Source organism: Pelecanus crispus, chromosome 9, assembly GCF_030463565.1.
Source record: "Pelecanus crispus isolate bPelCri1 chromosome 9, bPelCri1.pri, whole genome shotgun sequence".
Taxonomy (NCBI): Eukaryota; Metazoa; Chordata; class Aves; order Pelecaniformes; family Pelecanidae; genus Pelecanus; species Pelecanus crispus.
The window spans coordinates 31,495,161-31,519,351 of NC_134651.1; the positions used below are offsets into that span (position 1 = coordinate 31,495,161).

The 24,191-nt window shown below is 60.4% G+C and overlaps 4 protein-coding genes across 5 annotated transcripts; 2 read left to right on the forward strand and 2 right to left on the reverse strand.

Moving 5' to 3' along the window:
• The first annotated feature begins 294 nt into the window (after nt 1–294).
• On the forward strand, nt 295–11,501 carry ENTPD2 (ectonucleoside triphosphate diphosphohydrolase 2). Of its 2 annotated transcripts, none has more exons than XM_075716084.1 (9): nt 295–405; nt 6,998–7,115; nt 7,635–7,785; nt 8,487–8,646; nt 8,747–8,974; nt 9,388–9,654; nt 9,878–10,010; nt 10,362–10,411; nt 11,018–11,501. In XM_075716084.1, exons 1-9 carry the CDS (start codon nt 295–297, stop codon nt 11,216–11,218), a joined length of 1,419 nt encoding a protein of 472 aa, XP_075572199.1. In that variant the 3' UTR covers nt 11,219–11,501. The 2 variants fall into 2 exon arrangements, with proteins under 2 accessions (XP_075572199.1, XP_075572198.1); XM_075716083.1 differs by having other exon boundaries at nt 9,878–9,997; nt 10,277–10,411.
• A 2,299-nt stretch (nt 11,502–13,800) lies between these two features.
• Nucleotides 13,801–16,247, reverse strand: TMEM141 (transmembrane protein 141). The gene is made up of 5 exons (XM_075716593.1): nt 16,194–16,247; nt 15,972–16,038; nt 15,754–15,837; nt 15,332–15,467; nt 13,801–14,113 (listed from the first exon to the last, which is right to left on the reverse strand). Exons 1-5 carry the CDS (start codon nt 16,245–16,247, stop codon nt 14,038–14,040), a joined length of 417 nt encoding a protein of 138 aa, XP_075572708.1. The 3' UTR covers nt 13,801–14,037.
• Nucleotides 16,248–16,316: 69 nt separating this feature from the next.
• On the forward strand, nt 16,317–18,726 carry PAXX (PAXX non-homologous end joining factor). Its single transcript, XM_075716592.1, has 7 exons — nt 16,317–16,432; nt 16,516–16,576; nt 16,680–16,714; nt 16,786–16,976; nt 17,520–17,594; nt 18,096–18,189; nt 18,317–18,726. The coding sequence occupies exons 1-7, from the start codon at nt 16,317–16,319 to the stop codon at nt 18,354–18,356; spliced, it is 612 nt and encodes a 203-aa protein (XP_075572707.1). The 3' UTR covers nt 18,357–18,726.
• A 1,064-nt stretch (nt 18,727–19,790) lies between these two features.
• On the reverse strand, nt 19,791–22,604 carry CLIC3 (chloride intracellular channel 3). Its single transcript, XM_075716730.1, is given in 6 exon segments — nt 19,791–19,952; nt 20,326–20,501; nt 20,838–20,944; nt 21,083–21,230; nt 21,602–21,707; nt 22,569–22,604. Coding segments are annotated over 6 exon segments (735 nt in total).
• Nucleotides 22,605–24,191: the final 1,587 nt, after the last annotated feature.

A 24,191-nucleotide genomic window follows, 5' to 3' on the forward strand; every position in this document is an offset into this window, starting at 1 on the left:
CGGGGCTGGAGATGGGGCTGATCCCGGGACAGGGGAGACGCCCGGGGCGGGCGGGCAGGACGGAGCCGAGCCCGGGGCAGGGGCAGACGCGGGACCCGCAGCGCGGGGCCGGCCCCCCGCAGCCCGGCGGAGCCCGGCGTCCCGCCCGGGTGGGCCGGGGCGGCGGTGACTCAGCCGGGAGAGCGGGCGAGGAGGAGGAGGAGGAGGAGGAGGGGAAGGAGGCGGGAGGGAGGAGTTGCAGGATCCGCCGCAGTCGCCGCGGAGCCGCTCACCTGCCCCAGCTTCGGCCCCGCCATGGTCCGTCGGGTCGCCGCCGTCCTCCTGGTCCTCGCCCTCGGCTGCCTCCTGGGCATCCTCCTGCTCTGCCTCGGCTCCGGGGACACGCGGGGCCCGCCGGGCTTCAAGGTGAGGGGGGCCGGCACCGGGGGCACAGGGCACACGGAGGGGACAGGGACAGCGGGCACCAGGGAGACGTGGGCTATCGGGGGCGGGGGGAGTCGCAGTGGGCACCTCGATCTGTGGGGTGCCTGGTGCGGGAGAGGCTCCGGCATCCAGGGGATCCCCAGTGTCACAGGAGGCCACTGGGGCTGGGGGGTCCCTGAGCTGCGGGGTGGGGGTCACAGGGAGCAGCCCCCACCGGCCTGGGCAGGGACGGGACTGTCCCCTCCGCCAGGCCAGCAGGGAGACCTCCGTCTGCGGGGACACCCAGCCACCCATCCCCAGCACCTCAGACCTGTGCTTAGAGAGAGGAGTCTTTTGGACACCCTAAAAAATAGTGGTGGCATGTCTGGATGTGCCCCCCCCCCCCCCCCCCAGGCCAGAGCAACTATGTCAGCATCTGCTCCAATGGCTCTGTCTGGGGATGGGGCACCCCTGTGCATCCCAGTATCTCCCGGCGTTCCTGGGCTCCAGCTGCATCGCCTGAGCCAGTGCTGCAGGGCAAGAAATGCAATTCCCTATGAAAATGAGCTGCTTTTTTTCTTTTTCATTGTAAATTCTGATGCTGAAAGAAGTTCCCGACCCATTTCTTCTTGGCCATGTCCCCCGGTTGACTCTTTTGCACCCCAAACCTTTTGTTTTAAAAAGGTCTTTTTTTTTTTTTTTTTTTTTTTTTTGGTGACAAACCGAGCTATTCCATGGGGAGCAGGCTCTTGTCCTGGAAAATGGTTCATCCAAAACCCCCTTTTTCTCATCCCAAGCAATTTGCTTGGAAACTTTCTGAGCCAGCCTGAATGCCAGATGTGTTGCCTTCTTTCCGGGTTTGTCAGATGTAATGAAGATTAGGTTGAGAAAACGAGCTGGCTTAGCCAAGATAATATACACCGCTGTTAGTATAACTAACAATGATTAACTCTTTCCCTGCAACACCTTTCTTTGCCACCCACTGCCATGTGCTGGGGCATATTGAGCAGTGCCCATAGCTGGTTTCAAAATGGATTTTGTCTCTTTGGACACAGGGGAATTAGGTAGATCGGTGCTGAAAGCCATATGTGCGGCACTTGGGTCAGCCTGGGAAGTCTTTTCTCCTTCTGGTTCCAAGCCAGAGCTTTGCTTTTAAGCCAGATGCATTCCCAGAAATTGAATTTTTAAGCTTTTTTGTACTTTTTCTCTCTCTGGGTGGTAGCACCTTACAGTCTGCAGGCAGCACTGTGGTCTGGGGCTGAGCATTCCTGAAGACTCACGTGGGTCCTGGCCCTGCTCTGCCCAGGGACTTGGGCTCTTGCACCTTGTTCCTGGATGTGCCATGTGCATGTGAGGTCCAGCACAGTGTGTGCAGTGAGGTGCTGCCCACCGGAGCTTGGCACTGGTGTCATGGCAGTGCCTGTTCCTGTGGGGCTGGTGCCAGGCAGGCACCGATGGGTTTGCTTTTGCACAATGCTCAGGGCTGTTTTGGGGATGCAAAGCTTTGTATTAGTCTAACACAACCCAAAATGTGCAGACACAATTTAAAGGAGGTTGGTCCTGCTGTGGGGGACCCTGGGCATGTCCTCCCCACCCGCCTTGGGCAAGATGTGGTCCTTGTTGGCTCAGTCCACATCAGCAGCAGCTGCTGGGTGATAGCGCTGTTCACTGCAGAGCTATGGCTCCAGGTCTTCCCTTTCCAGCTCCTTTGCTTGGAATACAGCCCTAAAAATACCCCAGATTAGTTATCCTACTGCCAGAGGGACTGGTTCCCCTTCCCTCGCAAGTCTGCAGCAGAGGTTATGGCACTGCTGCCTGACAGCTTGGAGCTGTTGCCTTCTTTTGACAACCCTTTTTCTCCTTCTTTTGGCAAATCTCTTCACTGGCCGTTACAAAGCCTGCTGGGCTCTTCCCCTGCCAGCTGTCCCAGGGGAGCTGCGGCTCCTACAGTGGGAAGGAAACCAGTCATAACGCACTGCTGACCTGGGGGCCCCATGGGTCTTGCTGCCCTCGAGGGAGGCAGGATGTTGTGGGGACAGGCTGAGCCCCCGCTGCACCATGGGCCGCCTGGAGAGCCTGTGGGGTGGGGGGCTGGAGGCCTGAGCACAGCCACAGGGCATGGTGCCAGCCTATAGTGAGTTGGGCAGTTCTCAGTGTTCCCCTCTGCCTCCTCCCCTGGGGTGTGGGACATTTCTGGGCAGAGCCATGCACTCACCAGGAGACCTGAGCACTATTCATGTCTTTGCTGCCCTGTGGCCTTTGGGGACATCCCTGCCCTTGGCATTGCCTCTGCAGGGGCTTCAGGACTGAGCAGTCCTGGCTTGGGCTGGGCTGAGTGATGCTGCAGTGGGGCAGAGCCTGCGGGGCCAGGGGGCAACACAGGGACACTCCTTCTGAAGGAGGACAGGAGACACTGTCCCTGTGTGGGGCCACACCAGGGACCCCCGTTTCCCCCAGCCCTGTGGCATCATCACGGTCCGGTCAGGGTGTCCTGTTGTTAGAAGAATCTGTCACCCCTGTGCCACCAGGAGATGCTGGGGTTTGGGACTGTCTCACGGGCTGGGGCCAGGGCCATGAACACATGTGCAAGGCCCTACCAAGCCCTGGGGTGCCAGCAGCTGAGCGTGCTGGGGCAGATGAGAGGGATGACCGGAGCCAGGCGCCAGCATGGGAGCATGCCAGGGCATCCTTGTCCCTCCAGCCCTCATTTCCAGCCTGCTTGTTGGCAGGCAGAGGACACCTTGGCTGGAAGAGCTGAGGGCAGTGCTTACGCTGCAAATCACTAACAAGATGGGCTTTCAGCTGGGTTTCTCCCTCCCTGGGCTTCTTGTCTGCAGGGCTCCTGCAGATGACTTGCCTGTGCCCCCTGCGTGGCTGCAAGCCCACAGCTCGGCCACAGCTTGAGCCTGCACAGCAGCTTGCTCTGCACTGGGTGATGCAGTGGCTCTGATGACTGGGCACAGGGGCTGGGACAGGGACAGGGGCTGGGGCAGGAGGTGGGACAGGGGCTGGCACCATTGCAGCCCCGCTGTGGGTGACCCATCCTTGATTCCCATGCGGGTGCTGGAGGTGTGTGTGTACTCCCGGGTCTGGAGGAGGGGACAGGACCTCTCCTTCATCCCTGCAGACCCTCTTGACCATCCAGGTCTGCCTCGGCCCCTTCACGTGCACACGCCTGTGCACGTGGCTTCCACCCCTTCTTACTGCCGCCAGCACTGCTGGGGAGGATGGCTCCTCTATGGGGACAGGCTGGGGGGCAAAAACCTGCACCCCCGTGAGCAGGGCAGAGGGGACTGGCATGAGGTTGGGCAAGTGCCCTCATGCCGGGGCAGCCATAGAGCAAGCTGTGGCATCAGTGGCTGGCTGGGCGCCGGGCACTCCTTGAGGCTGGCAGCACCCACCATGCTGCAGCGGTTCATGTTGCTGCATGTCATTATCTCAGCCCTGCCCAAGTGCTCCTGCCTTCGCTGCTGGGGCTAGGCCACCACCAGTTGGGGGGTCTCACGGACCATCCCTCACCCACGAGTCCTGGGGCTGCTGCCCATCTTTGCCTCCCCACACCTGGGAATGATGGGCTCTGCCCGCCTGGACACTGGGATCTGAGAGGAGAGACCCCCACCCCGACCTGCAGGTGTTGGCAGCAAAGGGCACCAGGATGCACCTGTGTGGAGCAGCTGGCTCTGCAACCTGCCCTGTTGGTGTCACTGTCACCCCAAACATGACACCTGGCCACGGGGCTTGCCCTGGGTGCGGGTCGGTGCTGCCTCTCGCTGCCAGCCACCCTGCATGGGCAGCAGAGCTGCAGTTGCAGCCACATGTGTCCTGCTTCCCTGGGCCTGAGCAGGCAGTGTGCACACTTGCATGCATGCCCATGCACACCCACACATGTACACCTATCTAATTGAATGGACGCAGACACACGTGCACATGCTAACACATTGGCACACCTATGTGCATGTACGCCCCACCCATGCGCATCCATATGCATGTACCTCCCCATGCACCTCCACACCTAAATTTGCACACATGTGCATACATCTATGCACACACACACACACGTGCACACCTGCAGGAACGCACACCACATGCACACATACATGCGTGCACACCTGTGCACATCCATGCACATGTGTACTTACATGTGTGCACACCTCCTGCATGTGCAACCCTGTGGGTGCACCCCCATAACAGCTCTCCATGGGGCTGGAAGCAGGGCCCAGATGAGCCAGCCCTGGCAAAAGTAGAAGGAAATCCCCTGAACCAGGTTTCGTCCTGTCACAGGCACATGGGGCTTCCCGCGCCCACCCTGGATCCAGCTGTGTCCAAGCTTGCCTGGCCACGTCCATTCCTGCCACAGGGTCGGTCTGGCATCCCCAGCGCTGCTCCAGCTGGACTATCCCCATCCTTGGTGTGTAGCACTGGGTGTCCCCTGTGCTGCAGGTCATCCTTGCTGCCTCCTGCTCCAGCATTTCTTGGTCCCTGCCACCCCGTAGGTATCCCCATCTCCAGCCTCGTCCCCCTCCACAGGCTACAGCCCCTGTCATGTCATCCTGGGGCTGGAAACCACTCCTGAAGGTCCCAGCTTTGCTCAGCCTCAGGTCTGGGGTCACTTGTTGATGTTTTCCATTTGGGGACAGCACTGTTACCCTGCTAAAGCTAATGTCACTCCGGGTGGTATCTGGGGTGACACAGAGGTGGTGTGGTGCCCTGCGAGGGCACCAGGGACATCTGCATGGTGGCCGCAGGGCGTGTGGGCACACCTGTGGCAAAGGTGGCCAGGGGGATCTGCTGGGGTGGGACCCCTTGTGGGGATGCCAGCACACACCTGCAAGGGCTTCGACAGTGAAGGGGACATGCTGAGAGGACCATGGGGTGGGAGCCGGTAGTGACATGCCAGCAGGCATCGCCTGAGACAGGCAGCTTTGCTGGGGCAGACTCAGCATCCTTTATTGCTTGTGCTTGTGCCTGGCAGGTGATTGCCCGTCCAGGGATACAGGGGGTGCCCACGGGGCCCTGGGGTGGGTAGGCGAGGCAGAGGATGCCATGGTGAGGAGGGACTGGGGGGACACTCAGTGCCAGGAGGTGCATGGACCATGGCATGCTGGTCAGGGGAGGGGGCTGGGAGTCCCTCCAAGGCTTCCCTGGGGCACCAACCCTGAGCACCCAGCCCAGAAATGGCCCAAACTGGGGGCTGTGGTCCCCAGCTTTGTGCTTTGGAGCCACAGCTGACAGGGGGAGGTTGTCAGAGCCCCCCTCTTCCTCTCTGCAGTGTTCAGCATCACCAGGAGCTGCTCGCCCATACCAGTGCCATGGCACACTGGCCCCAGTCTGGCTGCAGAGGGGGATTCTCCGCTGGCTTGTAGCTTTTGGCCCAGAGCATGTGGCAAGCCGCTGACAGTTAACTGGAGCCAGGGGAGGTTGGCAGGTGTCACCCATTGGAAATGGTTCACTAGGGGAGCAGGTGTGGGGCCATGGGTTCATGTGGGAATGGGGGTTGCCTCTAAGCAGGGACCACAGGCATCCCTGCCTGTGCCCTGACACTTTATTTCTGCTGCCTGAGCTGGCCAAAACCCAACCCTGCAGGCACCCGGGCTGGAGCCTGCTTGTGGCTGGCAGGGACAAGGACAGGGATGGGGACAGGGATGTGGCCAGGGGCACCCACCAGGCAGGGCTGGGGTGGCTCCCAGGTGCTGGGCAGGGAGAGGAGCTGTCTGCCCCAGCCCAGGGGCTCCAATCAGGTCCAGGCAAGGCAGACAGAGCCTTTGTACAAGCCAGGTTTAAGCCTTAAGATGTTTCACCCCAGAGATGCTCAGCTGCTTTCCCTCTCCAAACTCGCAGCCTCCTCTCTGGCAGTGAAGCAGCTCCAGTGGGGGCATGGAGGGGGCCAGCGCAGGCTGCCCCTAGCCTGGGGCGGGGGGAGGGGAGGCAGAGGGGTCTGACCAGGAGGGGCTGAAGGCAGCGAGAGGCAGCCCCTCCCTGGGAGCTGGGTAACCTTGTTTGGCAGGAGGGAGTGGGGTTATTTATAGCTGGAGAATGGCCGAGCCATACAAGGGCAGGAGGGATGAGGTGCCTGGCTGCCCTTCTTTGGCGAGCTGCTTCCCCGAGGGGCCACTCCCAGGTGTCCCGTCCCCCGTCCCCCCCCCTCCCGCTGGTCCCAGGGACCCCAGCAGGGCTCAGCACAAATGCCTGCTGGCCAGGAGTGATGCTGCAGGGAGACAGGAGCAAGCAGGGGCTGGGAGAGCCTCCTGGTCTGTGCTCAAGGAGGCAAGGGGGTCTCCATGCCCAAAAAGCTGGAGTTCCTGTGCTGTGCCAAGTGGCATCCTGGGGTGACCAGTATCGGAGCGCCCACTCCGAGCCACATGCTGGGCAGGGCCCTGTGCAGGCGGGTGTGGGCAAGACCATGCCCATGCTGGGCTGAGCAGTGCTCACCTCTGCCAGACGATGCTCCTGAAGCTGCCAGGCAGGGCATTGCCAGGGCAGGACCAGCTGTGCACAGCAGGTTGTTGAGCCCCAGTGCCTTCCCTCGGGATGGCCTGGGGTGGCTGGGGGGGGTCTCCTGCCTCTGGCCTGACCCGCTGCATCCCACCCCCCACAGTATGGCATCGTGCTGGACGCCGGGTCCTCCCACACAGCCATGTTCGTCTACAAGTGGCCTGCAGACAAGGAGAACGACACCGGGGTGGTCAGCGAGCACAGCATGTGTGATGTGGAGGGTAAGGGCTGTCCCATTCCCCAGGGTCCGGTGGCTGGTGGCAGGGTCTGTCATGTCCCCTGTAGGCAGGGCACTGTGACTGTGCGAATGCCCATGCCATCCATGTCCAGCTGCCTCCCTGTATATTCATCAGCACAGTGAGGTGTTATAAGGGGTCCAGCTCTGTTCCCAAAACCTCCCCCATCTCCCCCCAAGGCTTGCAGCCATGCATGCCTGTGGTTTATCTTTTCCTGGCATGCACTGAACCACCAGGAAACAATTCAGCTCCCTGCCTAGCCCCACGAGGAGCAAGGAATGGTTTTCCACTCTCCATTTAAGCAACCTTTCCCCAGCTGTCAGCCAGTGGGGGATGTGGCATGGGCAGGGAGATGTGGTTGGACTCTGGGTGGCTCCATGCCCACAGAAACCTGCAGCACCTGCCTTTTGAACAGCCTAGGAGGGGTAAAGCTGCCCACCGAGCGTCTTCCCACCAAGCATGCTCCCACTGCCTGCAGAGAGCAAGGCTGTTTCCTCTCCACAGGTCCTGGCATCTCCAGCTACAGCTCCAACCCTCCAGCTGCTGGGACAAGCTTGGTGCACTGCCTGAACCAGGCTCTGAGAGACGTGCCCAAGGAGAAGCACACAGGCACCCCGCTCTACCTGGGCGCCACGGCCGGCATGCGTCTGCTCAAGTGAGTGCTTGCTCTGGCCGTGCCAGCTGCTTGGCCTCAAACACTGCCTGTGGGGCCCTGCCATGCTACCTTGCCGTCTCGCCACCCGTGGCAGGGGTGGAGATGGTGAAGGAGAGCTGCGATATCTCCCCTTTGCCAGGTGAAGCTCCTAACCCTCCCAGCTGCCCAGCTCCATGTCCCTTGCAGAGTTGTTCCTGCCTTTCAGAGCAGATGCACTGCAGGGTACAGCCAGCACATCCCTGGCTGAAAAGGGGCTGGTGTGATGCCAGCACCAGGATGATCCACCCAGTCTTTTTGGTGTGATGCCAGCACCAGGATGACCCACCCAGTCTTTTTGCCTAGCCAGGAGGAAAGTCCCCCTGCACCCATTGCCAGCCTGATGGGATGCAGTGAGAATACTTACCCCCAAAAAACCACACAGAGGAGGGAGTCGTGCCCCCCTCACCCAGCCACAGGGTATGGCTCAGGAAGAGGGAGCATGCTGCCATCCCTGCTGCCTGTCTTCTTCTCCGGCAGAGACAATGGGAATTAGCTGGGGTTGTTTGGGGGACATCCCTGCAGGTTACCCAGGCGAGGATTCACCTGCCTCCTGCTCCGCGTGCTGTGGCAGGGCCAGGTCCCGAGGGCTGTGTGGGCAGCAGGGGCTCTGCTCACAGCACCTCATGCAGCCCTGCTACTCTGCCCTCTTGCCTGGCCCACAGCATCATGAACCTGCAGGCTTCAGACGCTGTCCTCAGCGCCGTGGCGGCCACACTGAAGTCATACCCTTTCAATTTCCGGGGGGCAAAGATCCTGTCAGGGGAAGAAGAAGGGGTCTTCGGCTGGGTCACCGCAAACTACCTCCTGGAGAACTTCATCAAGGTGGGCAGGGGAGTGCAGCGCCTGGCAGGGATGGCTGTGGTGGACAGGCTGTCCCCCAGCTCATCACATCCTTATGCCCGCTCTTGTCTTCTTTGCTCAGCGTGGGTGGCTCGGGGAATGGATCCAGCCCCAGAAGAAGACCCTGGGGGCCATGGACTTTGGCGGCGCTTCCACACAGATCACCTTTGAAACCAGGGACACCATCGAAGACCCCAGAAATGAAGTGATGCTGAAGCTGTATGGCCAGACGTACAAAGTGTACACCCACAGCTTCCTCTGCTACGGAAGGGACCAGGTCCTCAAGAGGCTGCTCTCAAAGCTCCTCCAGGTACCAGCATGTGCTTGACACGGATACTGGCTGTCATCACCCTGTGGTTGCCCCCTCACCCTAGTGTTTATACAGGGGTGTCCCCCAGCCCTGGCTCTAGGACAGCCCCATGGGTCTGGCTGCACACCTTTTCCAGCCAACTCTTGGGTTTTGCCCCTGACCCTCTCCCATGGTCCCAGGGCTTCCTCCCACCCTCTCCATAAGGTGTTGCACCCCTCAGCCAGAGCCAAGATGTCCCAAGTCATCCCAAGATGATTGTGGCAACTGCCAGCTCTGCATCCTGCTGCGCAAGCTCCTCCACTTCTCCCCAGCAGGGGAATGGAGGCAGGCAGTGGTGCCAGGGCTGCCGCACAGCACCGGGGGAGCTGGGGCTATGGCACAGCTCACATGTCCTATGTGTTGCTTCTCGGCAGGCTGAAAGCTACAAAGCAACTGTCCTCCATCCCTGCTGGCCCACGGGCTACCACAAGAGCCTGTCACTGAGCAGCATCTACGACAGCCCCTGCACAGAGAAGGAGAGGCCCAGCCTTGCTCTCAACACCACCATCACTGTGGCTGGCTCTGGGAATGGGAGCCTCTGCACTCTGCACATCAGCAAGCTCTTCGACTTCACCACCTGCCCCTTCTCCCGCTGTTCCTTTGATGGCATTTTCCAGCCGGAGGTTTCGGGAAACTTCATCGTAAGTCCTGGCATGGAGCAGGGTGGTGGTCTGGCTGCTGGGTGGGCAGGTGTCCCCAGCCCCCCAGCACCATGTGGCAGCAAAGCCAGACCCCTGGCTCTGCAAGGGCAGGGGGGTCTCCTGCCCACCATGTGGTGTACCCACCATGCCAGTCAGCGCAGTTGTACATGGTGAGAGGGTTTGCTCCCAGCCTGCCCCACAGCTGCCTCCTTTCCTCCATCAGGCCTTCTCTGCCTTCTTCTACACGGTCGACTTCATCCAGACAGTGATGGGGACACCTGTACGCTTGCCCAGCGATCTGAAGGATGCTGCTGAGACCATCTGTGCCACCAGCTGGAGTGAGGTGAGCTCCTCAGGCACGGCGGGTAGGAGAGGGCTTGCTTAGTGTGGACATCAGCTAGGCTCCGAGAGCAGCCCTTGGAGGGGGCTGGGTGTCCTGGCACCCATGGAGTAGGGGGAGGGCAGGTGATGGCTCCCACATGGGACCAGGAGAGGCTCAGGTGGGTATGGGCAGTGCCTTGGCCAGCCAGATGCAACCACCCAGAGCTTCAGGCCACAGAAAAAAAGCCTGGACACCATTGGCTTGACCCCTTTTCTCTGTCCCTCCATGCATCCCACCCAGCTGCTCCAGAAAGCCCCTAAGCTGGAGAAGAGACTGTCGGATTACTGCGCTGTCAGCATGTTCGTTTATTTGCTCACCACCAAAGGCTACAACTTCAACAATCATTCCTTCCCCAACATTGCCTTCCAGAAGAAGGTGGGTAGCACCAGAGCACATACCCGTCCCATGGTATCTGTTTGGAATTAGGCCAAAAAGCCCTTCAGGAGAGATGATCCCATACCATGAAAGAGCCAAGCAATGTGAGGGAAGATCTCAGGGAACAGGGGCAGGATGGGGCTCCCAGCTTTTGGATGGATCTTCTGGGAGATGGAAAAAAAACCAAGCTGAGTTCACTGTAGGGTAGTCATGGAGTCATGTCCTCCAGTCCTTGCTTGGGCATCAAGACACCAGCCTTCTCAAACATCTCTTTGCTCAAGCTTGTTGGGAAGTTATCTCAGGGCAGGATCCCACCTTTGCCAAGTGCCCTCACCTGCATGAGCCATGGTATGGGCAGCAAGATCAGGACAGGCCTGAGTGGACAAGATCCTGCTCCCATTGGATGAGCCCAGCTCAGCACAGGATGGTCACTGCTTCATCCCTGGGCTGGCTGGACCCGTGGGTGAGCAAGAGCTCACAGTGCTGTGGACTCCCCCACACTCCTTTTCTCCATTGGCCTGGCACTGAGGTAGTCCCTGAAAGGTCTCTTGAGGCCTGTGGAGCTGGGTTGACTGGGGTGGTGACCATGCCACGTTCTTTCCACAGGCAGGAGAAACCTCCATTGGCTGGGCCCTGGGCTACATGCTGAACCTCACCAACATGATCCCAGCGGAGAAGCCCTCTTCCCACAAAAGCATGCTGTACAACTACTGGGTCATCCTCATCCTGCTCTTTGTGGTCACCACCCTGATGTCTCTGGTGACTGCCATCTGCCTGCTCCGGCGCAGCAAGTCCAGTGCAATCTAACGGCAGGGAACAAGGCAGGCCTTGTCTGCAGGACCCAGCACCCATCCTTCTTGCTGGAGTCTCCATGGCCTGAACACTTGGGATGCAGCAAGTGCTCAGAGATGTCCACCTCCGATATCTGACACTGCCTGTCCCAGAAGGAAAGCTGTCCCTTTTTGCCCTCCCCTTGCTTTCAAGCTGCAGAAAGGGGAAGACTGAAGAGGACCGCTGGCCCTGCAGGAGAACGGCTTAAAGGTTTCCCAGTGCTACTCAGGGATGGACTCCAGAGCAGGCTTGGGATTTGGACATTCAGACCTTCAGACCTAGGGCATCTTTCTGCCACCAGACCTGGGCTGGACTGGGCCAGTAAGTCCAGACAACAGCAGGATTTATTCTCATGTGCATGGGGTAGGTGGGGAGTATTACTGACGCTGACCTCTCTAACCTGTCCCTGGAGCATCAGCCCTGCCTCTTAGGAAGCTCTGGGCACAAACCCCACTGACCTTCCTGAAGGCCAGATATTGGCCTGGATTTGCACCACCCTCAGCACAGGGGCTTTGGGTACAGGCTTAGCAGCAACCAGACATGGGGAGAAGACAGTTTCCCAGGTCCCACTTCAGCAACCAGATGCAGTGCCTTCCCCATTCCTATGGTTCCTAGGCCAGACACACCTTTGCCACAGCCAGAGCCTCCTCCATCCCCCCAGCAATGGCACAAAAAGCCCCTGTGGATCCCCAGTGCATGGCCATGCCAGCGCAGAGGTGACAGGCTCACTGAGGGAGTGGGGCTTTGCACTGCTTTAGGATTTGAGCCTTGCATCACCCCATGCCAGGCAGCTGGGAGGATGCACCTTCATTTCCAGTTGAGTAAGAACAGGGACATGCAAACATGCAGAAGGTTTTGTTTCGTTTGGTTGGGGGTTTTTTTATAATCAGAAATAAATCTTTGTAACCACTCCTATGGCTGTGTGGCTCTTGATCAGCAACAGGCTGATCAAGCCTGGCTGTCCCGCAGGGGTAGAGCCACTTACGGGGTCTACTCAGACACAGCTGCAGGTCAGGCTCTGCCTGAAGGGAGCCTTGCAGCCTGCCCAGTGCTGAGACACAATCATGGCTTTGTATGCTCTACCAGCCCCCAAGATGGACAAGGGTGGGCTTGAAACCTCACTCCAGACTCAGGCTCACTTGGAAGTTGAAGAGTTTCAATGAGCTGCAGTTGCAAAGTTCAGGTTTCCAAAGCGCTAGAGACAGGTCCAGTCACCCCAAAGGCATGAGCAGGCAGCGCTCAAACTGACTGAGCCCCGTGTGTTCACCACTGCACTCACGGCCACAGCCTCCGTGCAAGGAAAACACGTAGGGAGCCTCTGCTCCCAGGGGACCAGGTCTGGTACCCAAGCAGGGCAGGAGAGCAGTTGGCAGAGTTGGCAATTTGTTCATGCAGTCGCTAGCAGCTCAGCCTCCACAGCATGCATCCAGCTGCCAGGTAGCTGCATAGGGCCAGTCCTGACTCGTCAAGCCCATCTGGAAAAAGCCTCCCACCCCACCACATTCCTCCGCATGCCCCAGGAGAGGAGCAGCTTTAGCAAGACTGGCAGTTTCACACTGCCCTCCTTGCTCTCACATGCAGCAAGAGCTCTGCTCCCCGCTCTGGCCAAGCTCCCGGTACGCTGCGCTTGGCTTAACCTGCCCGTTCCCCACAGCCACTTTGCTTTTAGTTGTTCTGGTGGCTGCTCCCCATCTCTCTGCACAGGCCAAGCATGATGCCAGTTCAGATAACGTTCTGAGCCCCCAAACCCAGTTTCCTCCCAGGGCCCCTCATCTTCCCAGCATAGGGACTCGCTCCCATGGCAAGGCTCAGGGACTGTCTCCAGCAGTGACATGGAAGGAGGCATTTCTGGTCTGAAGCTGAAATGCTGCTGCTCTGCTCTAAGAAACCAGCTAGCTTCCAGAACACAGGCTGGGTTTCCCCTTCTAAGAAATTCAGCTGCAAAGGAATCAGAGCTGGATATCCACCAAGAGCAGCCAGTTTGCCCTAGTCATGACTTTGAGTTTGCTATGAGGAAAAAAATTAAGTACAAGAGGCTTCTTAATCTTCTCACCTGCCTCTCTGGATGCATGGGATTTGAGACAGTACCATTCCCTTGCCAGGTGGTTATGGATCTGGATAGAGTCTGGGACTGGCTGGGTGACATGCCCCAAGAGCAAGGCGGACACCACACAGAGAGGCTCTGGGCACCTGTGCACCCCCTTTGCAGGGGCAGAGAGGACACCCCCAGAGGCCATGCAGCTGAAGGGCTCAGCTCAGCCCCATTCGGGCAGGAGAGAAAAGCCTTGCTGCTACAGGGGCCAGGACACTGTGACTGGCCAGGCTCAAGAAAGAGAGAGCACACAGGAACAGCTCTTCTCCCTCACAGCTTAGGCCAGACCCATCTACGCCTGCAGTCACTTCACAGTCCTGTGCTGTCGGATTGTGGGTGCCATGGCCTCAGAGGGACCAGAGCTCTCTGCTCCAACATTTACTGCAGGGGCTGCCTCAGGGTGATATTTACCACCTGCACCCCAGCTCCTCCTGTCCCACCACCAGGCTTTGCTTTGTCCACAATGTGCATTTTCAGCTCTCGACTTTTATTGTACTCCCCATGTGCAATGTTCAGAGGCTACCTGGGAGGCAGCGATCCCTACAGTGCCTCCACCACGCACTCACTGCAGCATTGACTCATCCAAGCTCCTGGGCAGTGCCACAGAGCCCACCAATCTCACAGGCAGCACAGGCACAGGCAGGCTGGGCAGGCTGGAAGGGGTGAAGCAGGACACAAGGCATGGTGCACTGTGCTCTGCTGGCTACTCCACAACGTCCCCGTACTTGTTCCTCCTCACCAGTGGTGCTGCACTCTCTCTGTCCTCTGGGCTGGGCAGACTTTCTGCAACAGAAAGAACAAACTCCCTGGACTGCTGACTATCCCAGCGTGTTTACCAGGGGTGGGCAGAGAACCACAGAGCCCTGGTGAAGCATTTAAAGCCTCTTCAGCTAGGCCCAGCTTTGGGAGCTCAAGGTACCAGTGAGAGAAAGCAGCAAACAGCTGTGGGAGCTGCCCAGCAGCGGCTGTCCTGGTGCCCCTCCAGCTCTGCCTGCCATACAGAGCAACCGAGGTGTGGAGGGGTTTTCTGCCTCCCTCCATCCCCTACACTCTTCTTCCTCTCCCAGCAAACATGCTGGCTCTCGTGAACCCACAAAGCAGGCAGAAGCGAGCACTCCCACCCCATGCCACCAGCCTTGCTCAGGTCCATGCAGCGCAGGCAGTGGGTCCAGAGCATGGAGGGACACGGGAGCCATGAGACCAGGCAGGGAGCTCCAGCCACCCTAGCACTGCTGTCACCCCAGGTGCCTGCTCCCATCCCGCAGCTGCGGAGTGTCAGTGTGAGACTGTCCTGGTTTTGGTTGGGATAGAGTTAATTTGCTTCCTAGTAGCAGGCATAGTGCTGTGTTTTGGATTTAGCAGGAGAAGAATGTTGATAACACACTGATATTTTAGTTGTTGCTAAGTACTGCTTATGCTAGTCAAGGACTTTTCAGCTTCCCATGCTCTGCCAGGTACACAAGAAAAACTGGGAGGGGGCACAGCCAGAATAGTTGATCCAAACTGACCAACGGGCTATTCCATACCATATGACGTCATGCTCAGTATATAAACTGGGGGGAGTTGGCTGGGGGGAGCGATTGCTGCTCGGGAACTGTCTGGGTATCAGTCGGCGGGTAGTGAGGTCTCAGTCAGCGGGTGGTGAGCAATTGCATTGTGCATCACTTGCTTTCTGTATTATCATTATTATTATTATATTATCATTACTATTTTACTTCATTGCAATTATTAAACTGTTCTTATCTCAACCCAGAAGTTTTCTCACTCTTACTCCTCTGATTCTCTCCCCCATCCCACCAGGGCAGGGGGAGCGAGCGAGCAGCTGCGTGGTGCTTAGTTGCTGGCTGGGGCTAAACCACGACAGAGACTTATATGGGGATTTTAACAATGACCCAAACAGTCACCAGCTTAATTATGAGGCAGGAACAGCAAATTGTTGCAGCATAGAAGAACCAAGCAGGACAAGCCCAGGGAAAGCAGCAGGGAGAGATGTAAACGTATCTGCGGGCTGAGACACCCTACCAGCCATAGCGAGCTCCTGTGGGGACTTGCCCGTCTCCAGGTAAATCCAGAAGTCAGAGCATTTCTGCGTCTCAGCTCTGGTTACCACATAGCTGGCCAGGGACCCTGCAGCTGGAGAGACCAAGATGCTCCCAAGAGTGCCGGCAACAAGGGCATTTGCTAAGGGCTGTGGTAGGGAAAGCACATGCTGGCTTCTGAGCTGCTGCAGCTGCCTGCAAGCCATCTCTGAGTCCCCCAGGGCCGTTGGGAGCCCCCACTGTGACAGGAGCTAGGAGAGAAAATCCCCCACACAAAGGACAAACAGCCCTTCTGCCTGCAACACGGCCCTGCTCCTGCTGCTACGCGCAGGCTTGCCTGGGCATGGGCAGGGACGGGCAGAGCCAAACAGGACACTCACCCCCAGCCAGCAGCAGGCTCCACTGCAGGCTGTACGGCAGCTTCTTGTTCACCAGCTTCTGCACGGCGAAGGCGGCTCCGCTGCCTGCCGAAACCGGGGGGTCGGGCGCCGTTACCGGCCACGGCCTCTAGCCGGGCCGCCCCCCCCCCCGCCCCTGCGCTGCCCGTAGCCCCGGGGGAAGCCGGGGGGGCACCGGCGGGAGCCGGGCCAGGCCGTACCTGCCAGGAAGGTGCCGATACCCTTCACGAAGGCGTGGGACTGGCAGGCCGCGTACTGCTGCAGCGCCTGCGGAGACACACTCAGCGAGGAGCCCCGGCCCCACCGGCCGCCCGTGACCACCGCCTCACCTCCCTCAGCCCCAGCCCCGCCGCCATCCCGTGCCCCCACCGCGGTCCCCCGGCCCCGGCCCCGGCCCCGGCCCCGGCCCCGGCAGGGCGCACCGGGTGCTTGGCAGCCACACCATCCTCCACCCGCCGCAACCCCAAGTTGACCATGGCGAGGCTGGCAGGCCCAGTGCCGGGGAGGGCCCGCAGACCTCACCCGCCCCTTCCGGTGCTGCCGCTATGGCGGAGCCGGCCGGGCCCTTTCACCTGCTGCGGGCTGGGCCGGGTCGGTACCTCTGCTACTGCTGCCCCGGCCCCGGCCCCGGCCCCGGCCCCGGCCCCAGCCGCACCGTCTTGTGAGTGTGGGGCCGGGGCCGGGGCCGGGGCCGGGGCCGGGGCCGGGTGGCCCCGGCACAGCCTGAGCCGCTGCCTCCCGCAGTGTGACCGACGCGCTGGAAGTCTGGGCCGGGGAGCTCGGCACCCGCCCGCCGCTCGGCTGCGTACGTACCGGGGCCGGGGTGGCGGTGGGGTCCGGGCCTGGCCCTGGGCTGGGGCTGGGGGCCGGGGAAGGCCGTTTTGGGACGTATCCCCTCTCCTTCCCAGCGGTGCCAGCCGGAGGAACACGGCACGAAGCTCAGGTAGGTGCCGCGGCCGCGGGGACCCGGCCCCTCTGCCGAGGGCCCTCCTCACCTCGGCCTTGCCCGTGCAGGGAGGCCCTGGGGCAGGGGACCGCCTCGCTGAGCCTGGGCGAAGGGAAGGCCACGCTGCAGCTGCAGGGGGAGGCCCGGTGCTCGGCCCTGGATCTCTTCAAGCTGCCTGCCACGGAGGCGAGGAGCCAGCTCCAGGCACTGGTGTTTGGCTTGGCAGGGTGTGTTGAGAGCCTGGAGAGACGCCTAGAAGGTCCGTGGGGGGTTTTGGAAGCGGGTAAAGGCAGGAGGAGAGCAGGCAGCTCCCTGCCACCTTTGCAGTATCATCATCCCCCCCCCCCCCCCCCCAAAGGTGCCCCAAGTGATCCAGCTCAGCCAGCAACGGGAGAAGGCTATGCCTCCCTGGCCTTGTCCCAGGTGGTTTCTCCTCTCTCCTTTTCCTGTTTGGGCTGGCCAGTTCCCAAAGCTGGCCAGGGTCTGCACCTGACCACCTCAGGCAGAAGAGATCCTGTATGGGCCCAGAGGACACAGTGTTGTGTTTCTGTGCAGAAACACAACCTTGTCCCCATGGCCAGCACCACACCACCATCTCTGTGTGTGGGAGTCACCTTACAGAGGTCTCTATTTAAGGGGTCTAGGAAGATCCTGGGGCAGTGGCAGCCCGGGTGGGAGTGCTGGGAGGAGAATGTGGCTCACTTCAGCTGCAGAGGGGAGGGAGCTTCCTGGGGAGGCCTGGAGTGCTGCATGCTGCTTTGGGGTGTGTTGTCACAAGCTCTAGCTCCAGTTCCTGTCTCAGCAGTGGTGGAGACGCTGGTGTCTTCCTGCAGCCCTGAGAAGAATGCTGCCCGGAGCCAGCAGCTCTTCCTGCCAGGTAGGCAATTGCCAGGGGGCACCTCCCCAGGTCCCGCTGTTTGTTTGTCTTCTCTTCCCTAGGAGGCTGCTGGTCCTGTGTCTATGTGCTCTCCAGGACACTATGAGTCCCCTTGGCTGTGGCTGCTGTCAGCCACCCTGCTGTCCTGGTGCCCTTCCCAGCATAGAAGGGGCCAGGGCTCAGCATGGTGGCTCTTGGGGTATCTGGGATGCACTGTGCACAGGCCAAATGCCAGGCATTGCCAGGCAGGTTGCTCACTAGCCTCCAGGAGGAGGTCAGGCTTTGCTGCTCTTCCAGACTGGGGGCCGTGGCAAGTCCATGGCTTCCTGCTCCTTTGGGAGAGGAGGCCAGGCTTGGCCCTTCCCCACCCACCATGGATGCTGGGCCAGCCAGGCTGGGCTGCTAGAGGCTCACCCTGGGCATGGAGGAGCTTGCAGAGCTGCCAAAGCAACTATCTGACCTTTTTGTAATCCCTGTCCTGCCTGTCTCTGACCGAGGCAGACCCCAGCCCCAGGAAAAACAGGGGTGCTGGCTCAGCTTTGCCGGCCAAGAGGAAGATCCCAGGAGAGTCTCTCATTAACCCTGGCTTCAAAAGGTAAGTGCTGCTCGCAGGCCCAGTGTTGGGGCTGGGCTGCACTGGAGATCAGTGGACTCTGCTCTGTAGCTGCATGGGGGCAGAGCATGGAGCTTTGGGCTGTGATGCTCTTTCCATCTCCTTCTAGCAAGAAGACACCGTCTGGAGTGGATTTTGAGGATTCCTGACCTGGGCTGTCCTATCCCCCAATGACAGCCCTACCCGAGCTTTGTCAACCACATGTGTGGCTGGTGGAGGAGGTTTCACTGCACCCTGGGCCTTCTGAGCCCCTTGTGGCCAGGGAGGTGGATGGGGCAAGCAGGACTCAGAAGGCTGGAGCCAGTGCCTGGCAGGCCTGAGTGGGCAGCAGATCCTCAGCTGTCGCTGGGGGGACAGAAAGTGATGGCTTTTTTCCCTGCAGCTCTTCCTTGCTGGCAGGGGTCACCTCTCTACCTCGCTTGCCATGAATTGGTGGGGTTTTTAAATAGCTTTTATATCACCATGTAACAAAATGATTGCCTGTGCTTAACTTACTGCCAGTAAAGGTGGTTTTAGCCAGCCAGACTCTGGGGACTGGGACAGCGCGGATGTGTTGGTCCATTCTGCCTTCCCCTTGCTCAGGAACGCTGTGGCCAATTTCAGCTGAACCTGGAGGGTCAGGGGCTCAGAAGAGTTCACTTTCCTGCTACGTTTGTGCCAGTGGGCTGGTGGGTGAGTGATTAGATCCTCCCCAGGTCCTTGGCGAGCTGGGAGAATGGGCCCAGCCCTTGCTGGGCACTGGGAGAGGACTGGAAAGCTGGTGCAAGTCCGGTGAGGGAGGGGAGCTGCTGGGGCTGGTCACTCCAAACTCACATTTATCTCACTTGCAAAGCCTTTATTGATTTCCAGGAGCTCTGATACATGGCTTGGACTTGCCCCGCTTCACCCTCATCCCTCTCCAAATCTGCTCCTGAGAGCTTCCTAATGGCAGGTTCCGGGGGAACAGTGCCCTCCACTCCCCTCACCCAGGGCAATAGGGGCTGGGCTGTGTCCACCACCCACAGCATCCCCCTGGCTCCATCCCCAGGGCTCTGCCAGTTCCCCTCACCCAGTGCAGTTACTTGGAGGCATCCTATGGTGCCTGCTGCCCTGGCACAACCCTGCCTCGGGTCACTCACCTGGCGGGTGGCACAGTGTGCCTGCAAGGGAGGCTGCAGGGATGCCTGCTGCAGTGCACTGCCCTCTCCGTGCCCCGCAGCTCTGAGCAGCTTTTCCTCCACAGCTTCTGCCCTTGCCCTCAGCATCCCCTTTGGTACAGACAGTGCCTGTGGCTGTGGCCCCCTTCCACCCATCCTGATGCCTGAGAGACTGCAGGGCAGGTCATGGGGGTTCTGGCCAGGCTGAGAGGTACAAGAGTGGCACAAGAGGTGAGAATGTGTTTGTGGGCTCAGTGCGATGCAGATTGCTGCTGGCACCACGGGCAGGGGTGTCAGCTGGGGGAGTTTGGATGCCAGGGGCACAGCTCATGCTCTTTGCTCTCCTGAGTGCATGTGGGCAGGACTGTGGTGGTCGTGGCAGGACTGGGGCAGGCACTGGCCTGCTGCCCGGCCCTGGGCCTGCACCCACCTGGGCATGTGCCTGGCTCACTGCAGTGACCGGACCACAGAGTGATAGGCTTGTACTATCTCCTCGCTGTTGGGGCAGGTGTATTTGAATTCCTTGGTTTCGCTGGTGCCATTGAGATAACGCCACACACCGTGCAGGTCCTTGGGGATCCTGAAGTGGTGGTAATGCTGGCACACAACCTGTGGGCAGAAACGGGGTGAGGCCTTGCCCAGCCCTTTGTGCACGTGGTGTGCCAAGGAAGGTCTTGTCGCCGGGGGGTGGTATTCACAGACAGTAGCCAGCCAGGAAGTGTGGCAGGGGCCCAGGGCACATCCCTGGCACTGCATGAGACAAGGGGTGGCACCCAGCAGGGGATGCGGAGGGGAGTGAGATCTGTGGGAAGGCACCATGCCAGGCAGGGGTCATGGGGAGAGGGGCAGCTGGGTGATATAGGGGTTGGCAAAGGAGCAGGGGGTTGCTGCAGGCACCAAGGGGGAGGTGAGAGCATGGGGCCAGCAGCGTTGAGAAGCCAGGACAAGAAGAAGGGCATGGCACCAGGATGCCCACGCTCACCTGAACGAGAATGAGCTTAGGCAGCAGGTTGCAGTCAGCTAACATCAGCTGGTCCCCATTGAGGAAGTGGTGCCGGGAGGCCTGGAGGTGGGAGTCATGGGCCAGCTCGTGCTCCAGAGGGGCACTCAGGTACTCATCCAGCTTGAGCAGGGCCCGCAGCAGGCTCCGCTGCTGCACTGCAGGGGGGCAGCAGCACTGCTGGGTCAGGGTGCAGCCCCGCTGCGGGCATGTGGCCCTGCAGCTCTGCTGTCACCTCCTGCTAGCCCATCCCTGTGCCCAGGCAGCTGCTGCCCGCACTCTTCCCTCCTTGCCCAGGCTGGCACCTGCCCCTGCCCCACCAAGAGAGCCCTGGCATGGCCACACTGAACTGCATGGGGAGAGGCAGTGCCTGGAGAGACTCAGCTGTGGCCTGGGGCAGAGGAGGGCTGGAAAGGCTCAGAGTGACCTGACTGGGCTTCGAGGTGGTGGCACCTGAGAAGTTGCATGGGGTGTCCCCCCACCCAGCTCCTCACCCTCATCCTGGGCAGGCACCGGATTCTTGATGAAGGTGGAGAACTTGTGGAAGATGTCATTCCCAGCCAGTCTTGACTCCCTGTACCATGGGATCAGGCTGGGGAACCTGCAGTGTTGTAGGCACAGCTGAGGAAGGAGAAGAGGGGCTGGCAGGCTCATATGCTGCCTGCCCACCCCCCTGCCTCAGCCTGTCCTGCCCCTCTTTGGCCCCTTGCCCCCTCTTGGGGCAGCACTGGCCACTGACATGGGGGCGCCCAGAGTGTCCTCCAGGAAGTCCTCGATGGTGACAGTGTCAGTCTTGGGCTCGCCATTGTAGAGCAAAACAGGCAGCTGGGTGCCTGGTGCGAAGTCCTTCAGTATGTCCAGTGCCCTGTGGGAGATGGGAACAGATGCTGATGCCCACACATCGCGCACGTGTGTGTGTGTGTTTTTGTGTGTGTTTGTATGCACACGTGTCCTGGGCAAAAGGACGAGGTGGTGCCTCCAAGGCTGCTCCTGCCTCAATTTGTGCCCATGGCAGCTCTGCCCTGGAAAATGTCCACTGACCTCCCTCAGGCAGCAGTGGGCAGCTGGGGGGGTACAACAGGCTCCATGCATCCCACAGTGCCCACCCTTCACGCCCATTCCCAAGGTGTTGGGGACCTACCAGCTTCCCATCAATGTACCAGGGCAAGGCTGTCCCAGCCCACTCATGGTCCTGACCCCATGGCTGGCAACCCCCATGGCCCCATGGTGAGTAGGGGGGCATGACTCACCTCTTCACATCCCATGGTGGTGAGGGTGAAGGGCACCCCTTTGAGCAGCAGCACCATGAAGAGTCACTGGTAGAAGGGGCAGTGGCCCACACTCTCCCCATCCTCGCGTGCGGGCTGAGTGGGAGAGCCCTGCTGCCCCTTTGCCCTGGCATGGCCACAGCAGGGGCTGAACTGGCCAGGCAGCCCTGGTGGGTGCAGGGTGAGGGTGGCAACGGCATGTGCCACTCCCGTGGCCAAGCCCGGGCTGGCTGCAGGCCAGTGGGCAGCACTGGCAGCCTGTGGCACCTGCTATACCAGGCACGGCGCTAGACCCTGGCCCCTGCCTGCCTCTGGGGCCTCTCTGCCCCACCTCAGAGCAGCTTGCGCAGCACAGGGGCTGCTCGCCCTGGCACCCCCAGGGGACCAGGGTGGCCCCAGGCTGCCCTAGCCTGGCAGTGCAGAATGGGCGGGGGCTTAGGGGCAGGAACCACTGTGGCACCAGGGGCAGCTGTGGCAGGGGACAGCCCAGTGCGGCAGGGACTGTGCTGGAGGAAGGTGATGGCAATGCTGGTGGCCCAGTCACCCCCAGGCATGATCCGAGGTGGGCCCTGTCCTGCCCTGTGCAGCCAGACAAACTGCCCCAGCCAGGCAGTGGCTGGGAATGGCCTGGAAGGTGCAGGCAGGCAGATGCTATAGTGGCCGGGCTGCTGGGCCGGGGTCCTGGTTTGGGGGGGGGGGGCGGGGGGGCACCACAGTCCAACACCCCATGCTGAGCACCCGCAGGCCGCCCATGCCCGCAGGGCAGGCAGCAGTGTGCGGTGCCCTGGAGAAGAGCCCGGAGCTGCACACTGCCTGCCCACTGCCTCCCCAGGGACCCACATCTGGGCACTGTGGTGGGCAGGGGCAGCCAGGCCACCCCAGCCCAGCAATGCCAGGGGTGAATGCCAGAGATGCCCACCGGCCTGGGACACCCCAGGCCCCCATGATCCTCCTCACCTTGACAAAGAGCTGGATTTGGGCTTTCTCAGCCATGCTGGGTGGTGGCTGCTGGCTGGGTGGTGGCTGCTGGCTGAGTGGTGGCTGTGCTCCAGTGACTGTGCTGGAGCCACGGCCCCTCCCAGCCCACGTTCTTCCCTGGGGTGCACCTGCTCCCACCCACACCTGGCCCCATGGCACAGCCGGGGACACCCTGCTGTGGGGCCCCAGCCACCACTGCTGCTGCTTGCCTTGGTCCAGCAAGGGCAGCTCACAGCATTGCCAGCTGTGGCAGCTCCTGCCTGGGCACCCTGCCTGTGTGCTGCCCGTGCCCTCCAGGGCACCCACACTGGAAGATGCCAAGTGCTGGGTACAGCTCTGTGTTGTGCCCAGCTCACTTTGCCCATGGCAGGCTCCTGCACCTCCACCTTGGGGCACCATGAGCCCCCTCCTCAACCCTCGCCCAGCCTAGTCCCTCCCCGGGCATGCAGCCCTGGCACTCCTGCCCACCAATAACCACAGAGCCTTGCTGGCTCCAGTTATTATTTTTTATTTAAAACAATCATTATTTTCACATTTCATCTTTTTTGTTTCGTTTGCTTGCAATGTACAGGCTCCTCTAAGGGCATCCCCACCCCTCAGGCTGCCCCATGCCTGGGGCCATGCGTGGCACCAGCACTGTGCCCACAGCTGGTGGCCAAGGACGTGCAGAGGGAGGTGAGCTGGGAAGCAGGGCCAAACTAAATGAAGCAAATAGTGTTAAGGCAGTGGCCACCCCTGCCCTGGTGTCATGCCCTCCCACACCACTGCCACCCTTGGGGTGCCCCCAGCAGGTTTGCACCTGGGGCAGCCCTGAGCCTAGGGTAGGGAGGCCACTGTGGCCACCCAGGCTGTGCTGGCAAGCACACCTTGGGCACACCGTGCTGGGGGCACAAAAGCATCTCTATTGACCAGAAAAAGCCACAGGGCATGGTGACATGGCAACAAGCAGGGGCAGCTCTATGGAGGGGAGGGCTGGGGGGGAGGGTGGTGCCAGTGCCCTCCCAGAGCCCTGAGCAGTAGGGCAGTGGGGCAGGTGTGGGGTGAGGACAAAGCCCTGGCCAGAGCATGGCACTATGCCCACCCTGGGGTGCCCCGAGGGTGCCATCACTGAGGTCACAGCTGGGACCCAAAGGTGACACTATCTCCTCTCTCCCTGGTGACAAAAGGGCTAACCCCAAGCTGGCTTGTCTCCCAGCACCCACCTAGGAAGGCAGATAATGCCCAGCAAGGGAACAGGGGGCATCCCAGGTGGGGGCTGCCCACCCGTGCCATCCAACCCACCCCAGCACCAGCCAGTTACCAGTATGCCATTAAAAAAAATATGTTCTGAAAAATCTGAAAATAGAGCTTATCTCCCCCCCCAACACACACACACACTTTTTCCCCTATTGAAAATACTGTATATTGTATCACAATCTGTAGCAGGTGGCATACAAGACTGGTGAGACCAGGGTGGCACAGGGACAGCGGAGGGTCAACTGCCACCTGGGTCTGCCCCTGTTCCTGTGCCCTCAAGTGAGGCCAGGGCTGGCCCCAATCTGCCTCCCCATGCAGTGTGCTGCCCCATGGCAGTGAGCTGGGATGCCTAGTGCTGCCCGCTTG

Excerpts from the sequence above, each read along its gene's own strand:
- TMEM141 (XM_075716593.1), bottom strand. The coding sequence starts at position 16,247 with ATGGTCAACTTGGGGTTGCGGCGGGTGGAGGATGGTGTGGCTGCCAAG. Across the intron at positions 15,468-15,753 it reads GAGCCTGCTGCTGGCTGGGG|CTGCAGGGTCCCTGGCCAGC; the intron begins GTGAGTGTCCTG and ends TGGTCTCTCCAG. Across the intron at positions 14,114-15,331 it reads GTGTCTCAGCCCGCAGATAC|TCTGCCCAGCCCAGAGGACA; the intron begins GTTTACATCTCT and ends TGTTGCAGAAAG.
- ENTPD2 (XM_075716083.1), top strand. The coding sequence starts at position 295 with ATGGTCCGTCGGGTCGCCGCCGTCCTCCTGGTCCTCGCCCTCGGCTGC. Across the intron at positions 7,116-7,634 it reads CAGCATGTGTGATGTGGAGG|GTCCTGGCATCTCCAGCTAC; the intron begins GTAAGGGCTGTC and ends TCCTCTCCACAG. Across the intron at positions 8,975-9,387 it reads TGCTCTCAAAGCTCCTCCAG|GCTGAAAGCTACAAAGCAAC; the intron begins GTACCAGCATGT and ends GCTTCTCGGCAG.
- PAXX (XM_075716592.1), top strand. The coding sequence starts at position 16,317 with ATGGCGGAGCCGGCCGGGCCCTTTCACCTGCTGCGGGCTGGGCCGGGT. Across the intron at positions 16,577-16,679 it reads CCCGCCCGCCGCTCGGCTGC|CGGTGCCAGCCGGAGGAACA; the intron begins GTACGTACCGGG and ends TCTCCTTCCCAG. Across the intron at positions 18,190-18,316 it reads ATTAACCCTGGCTTCAAAAG|CAAGAAGACACCGTCTGGAG; the intron begins GTAAGTGCTGCT and ends ATCTCCTTCTAG.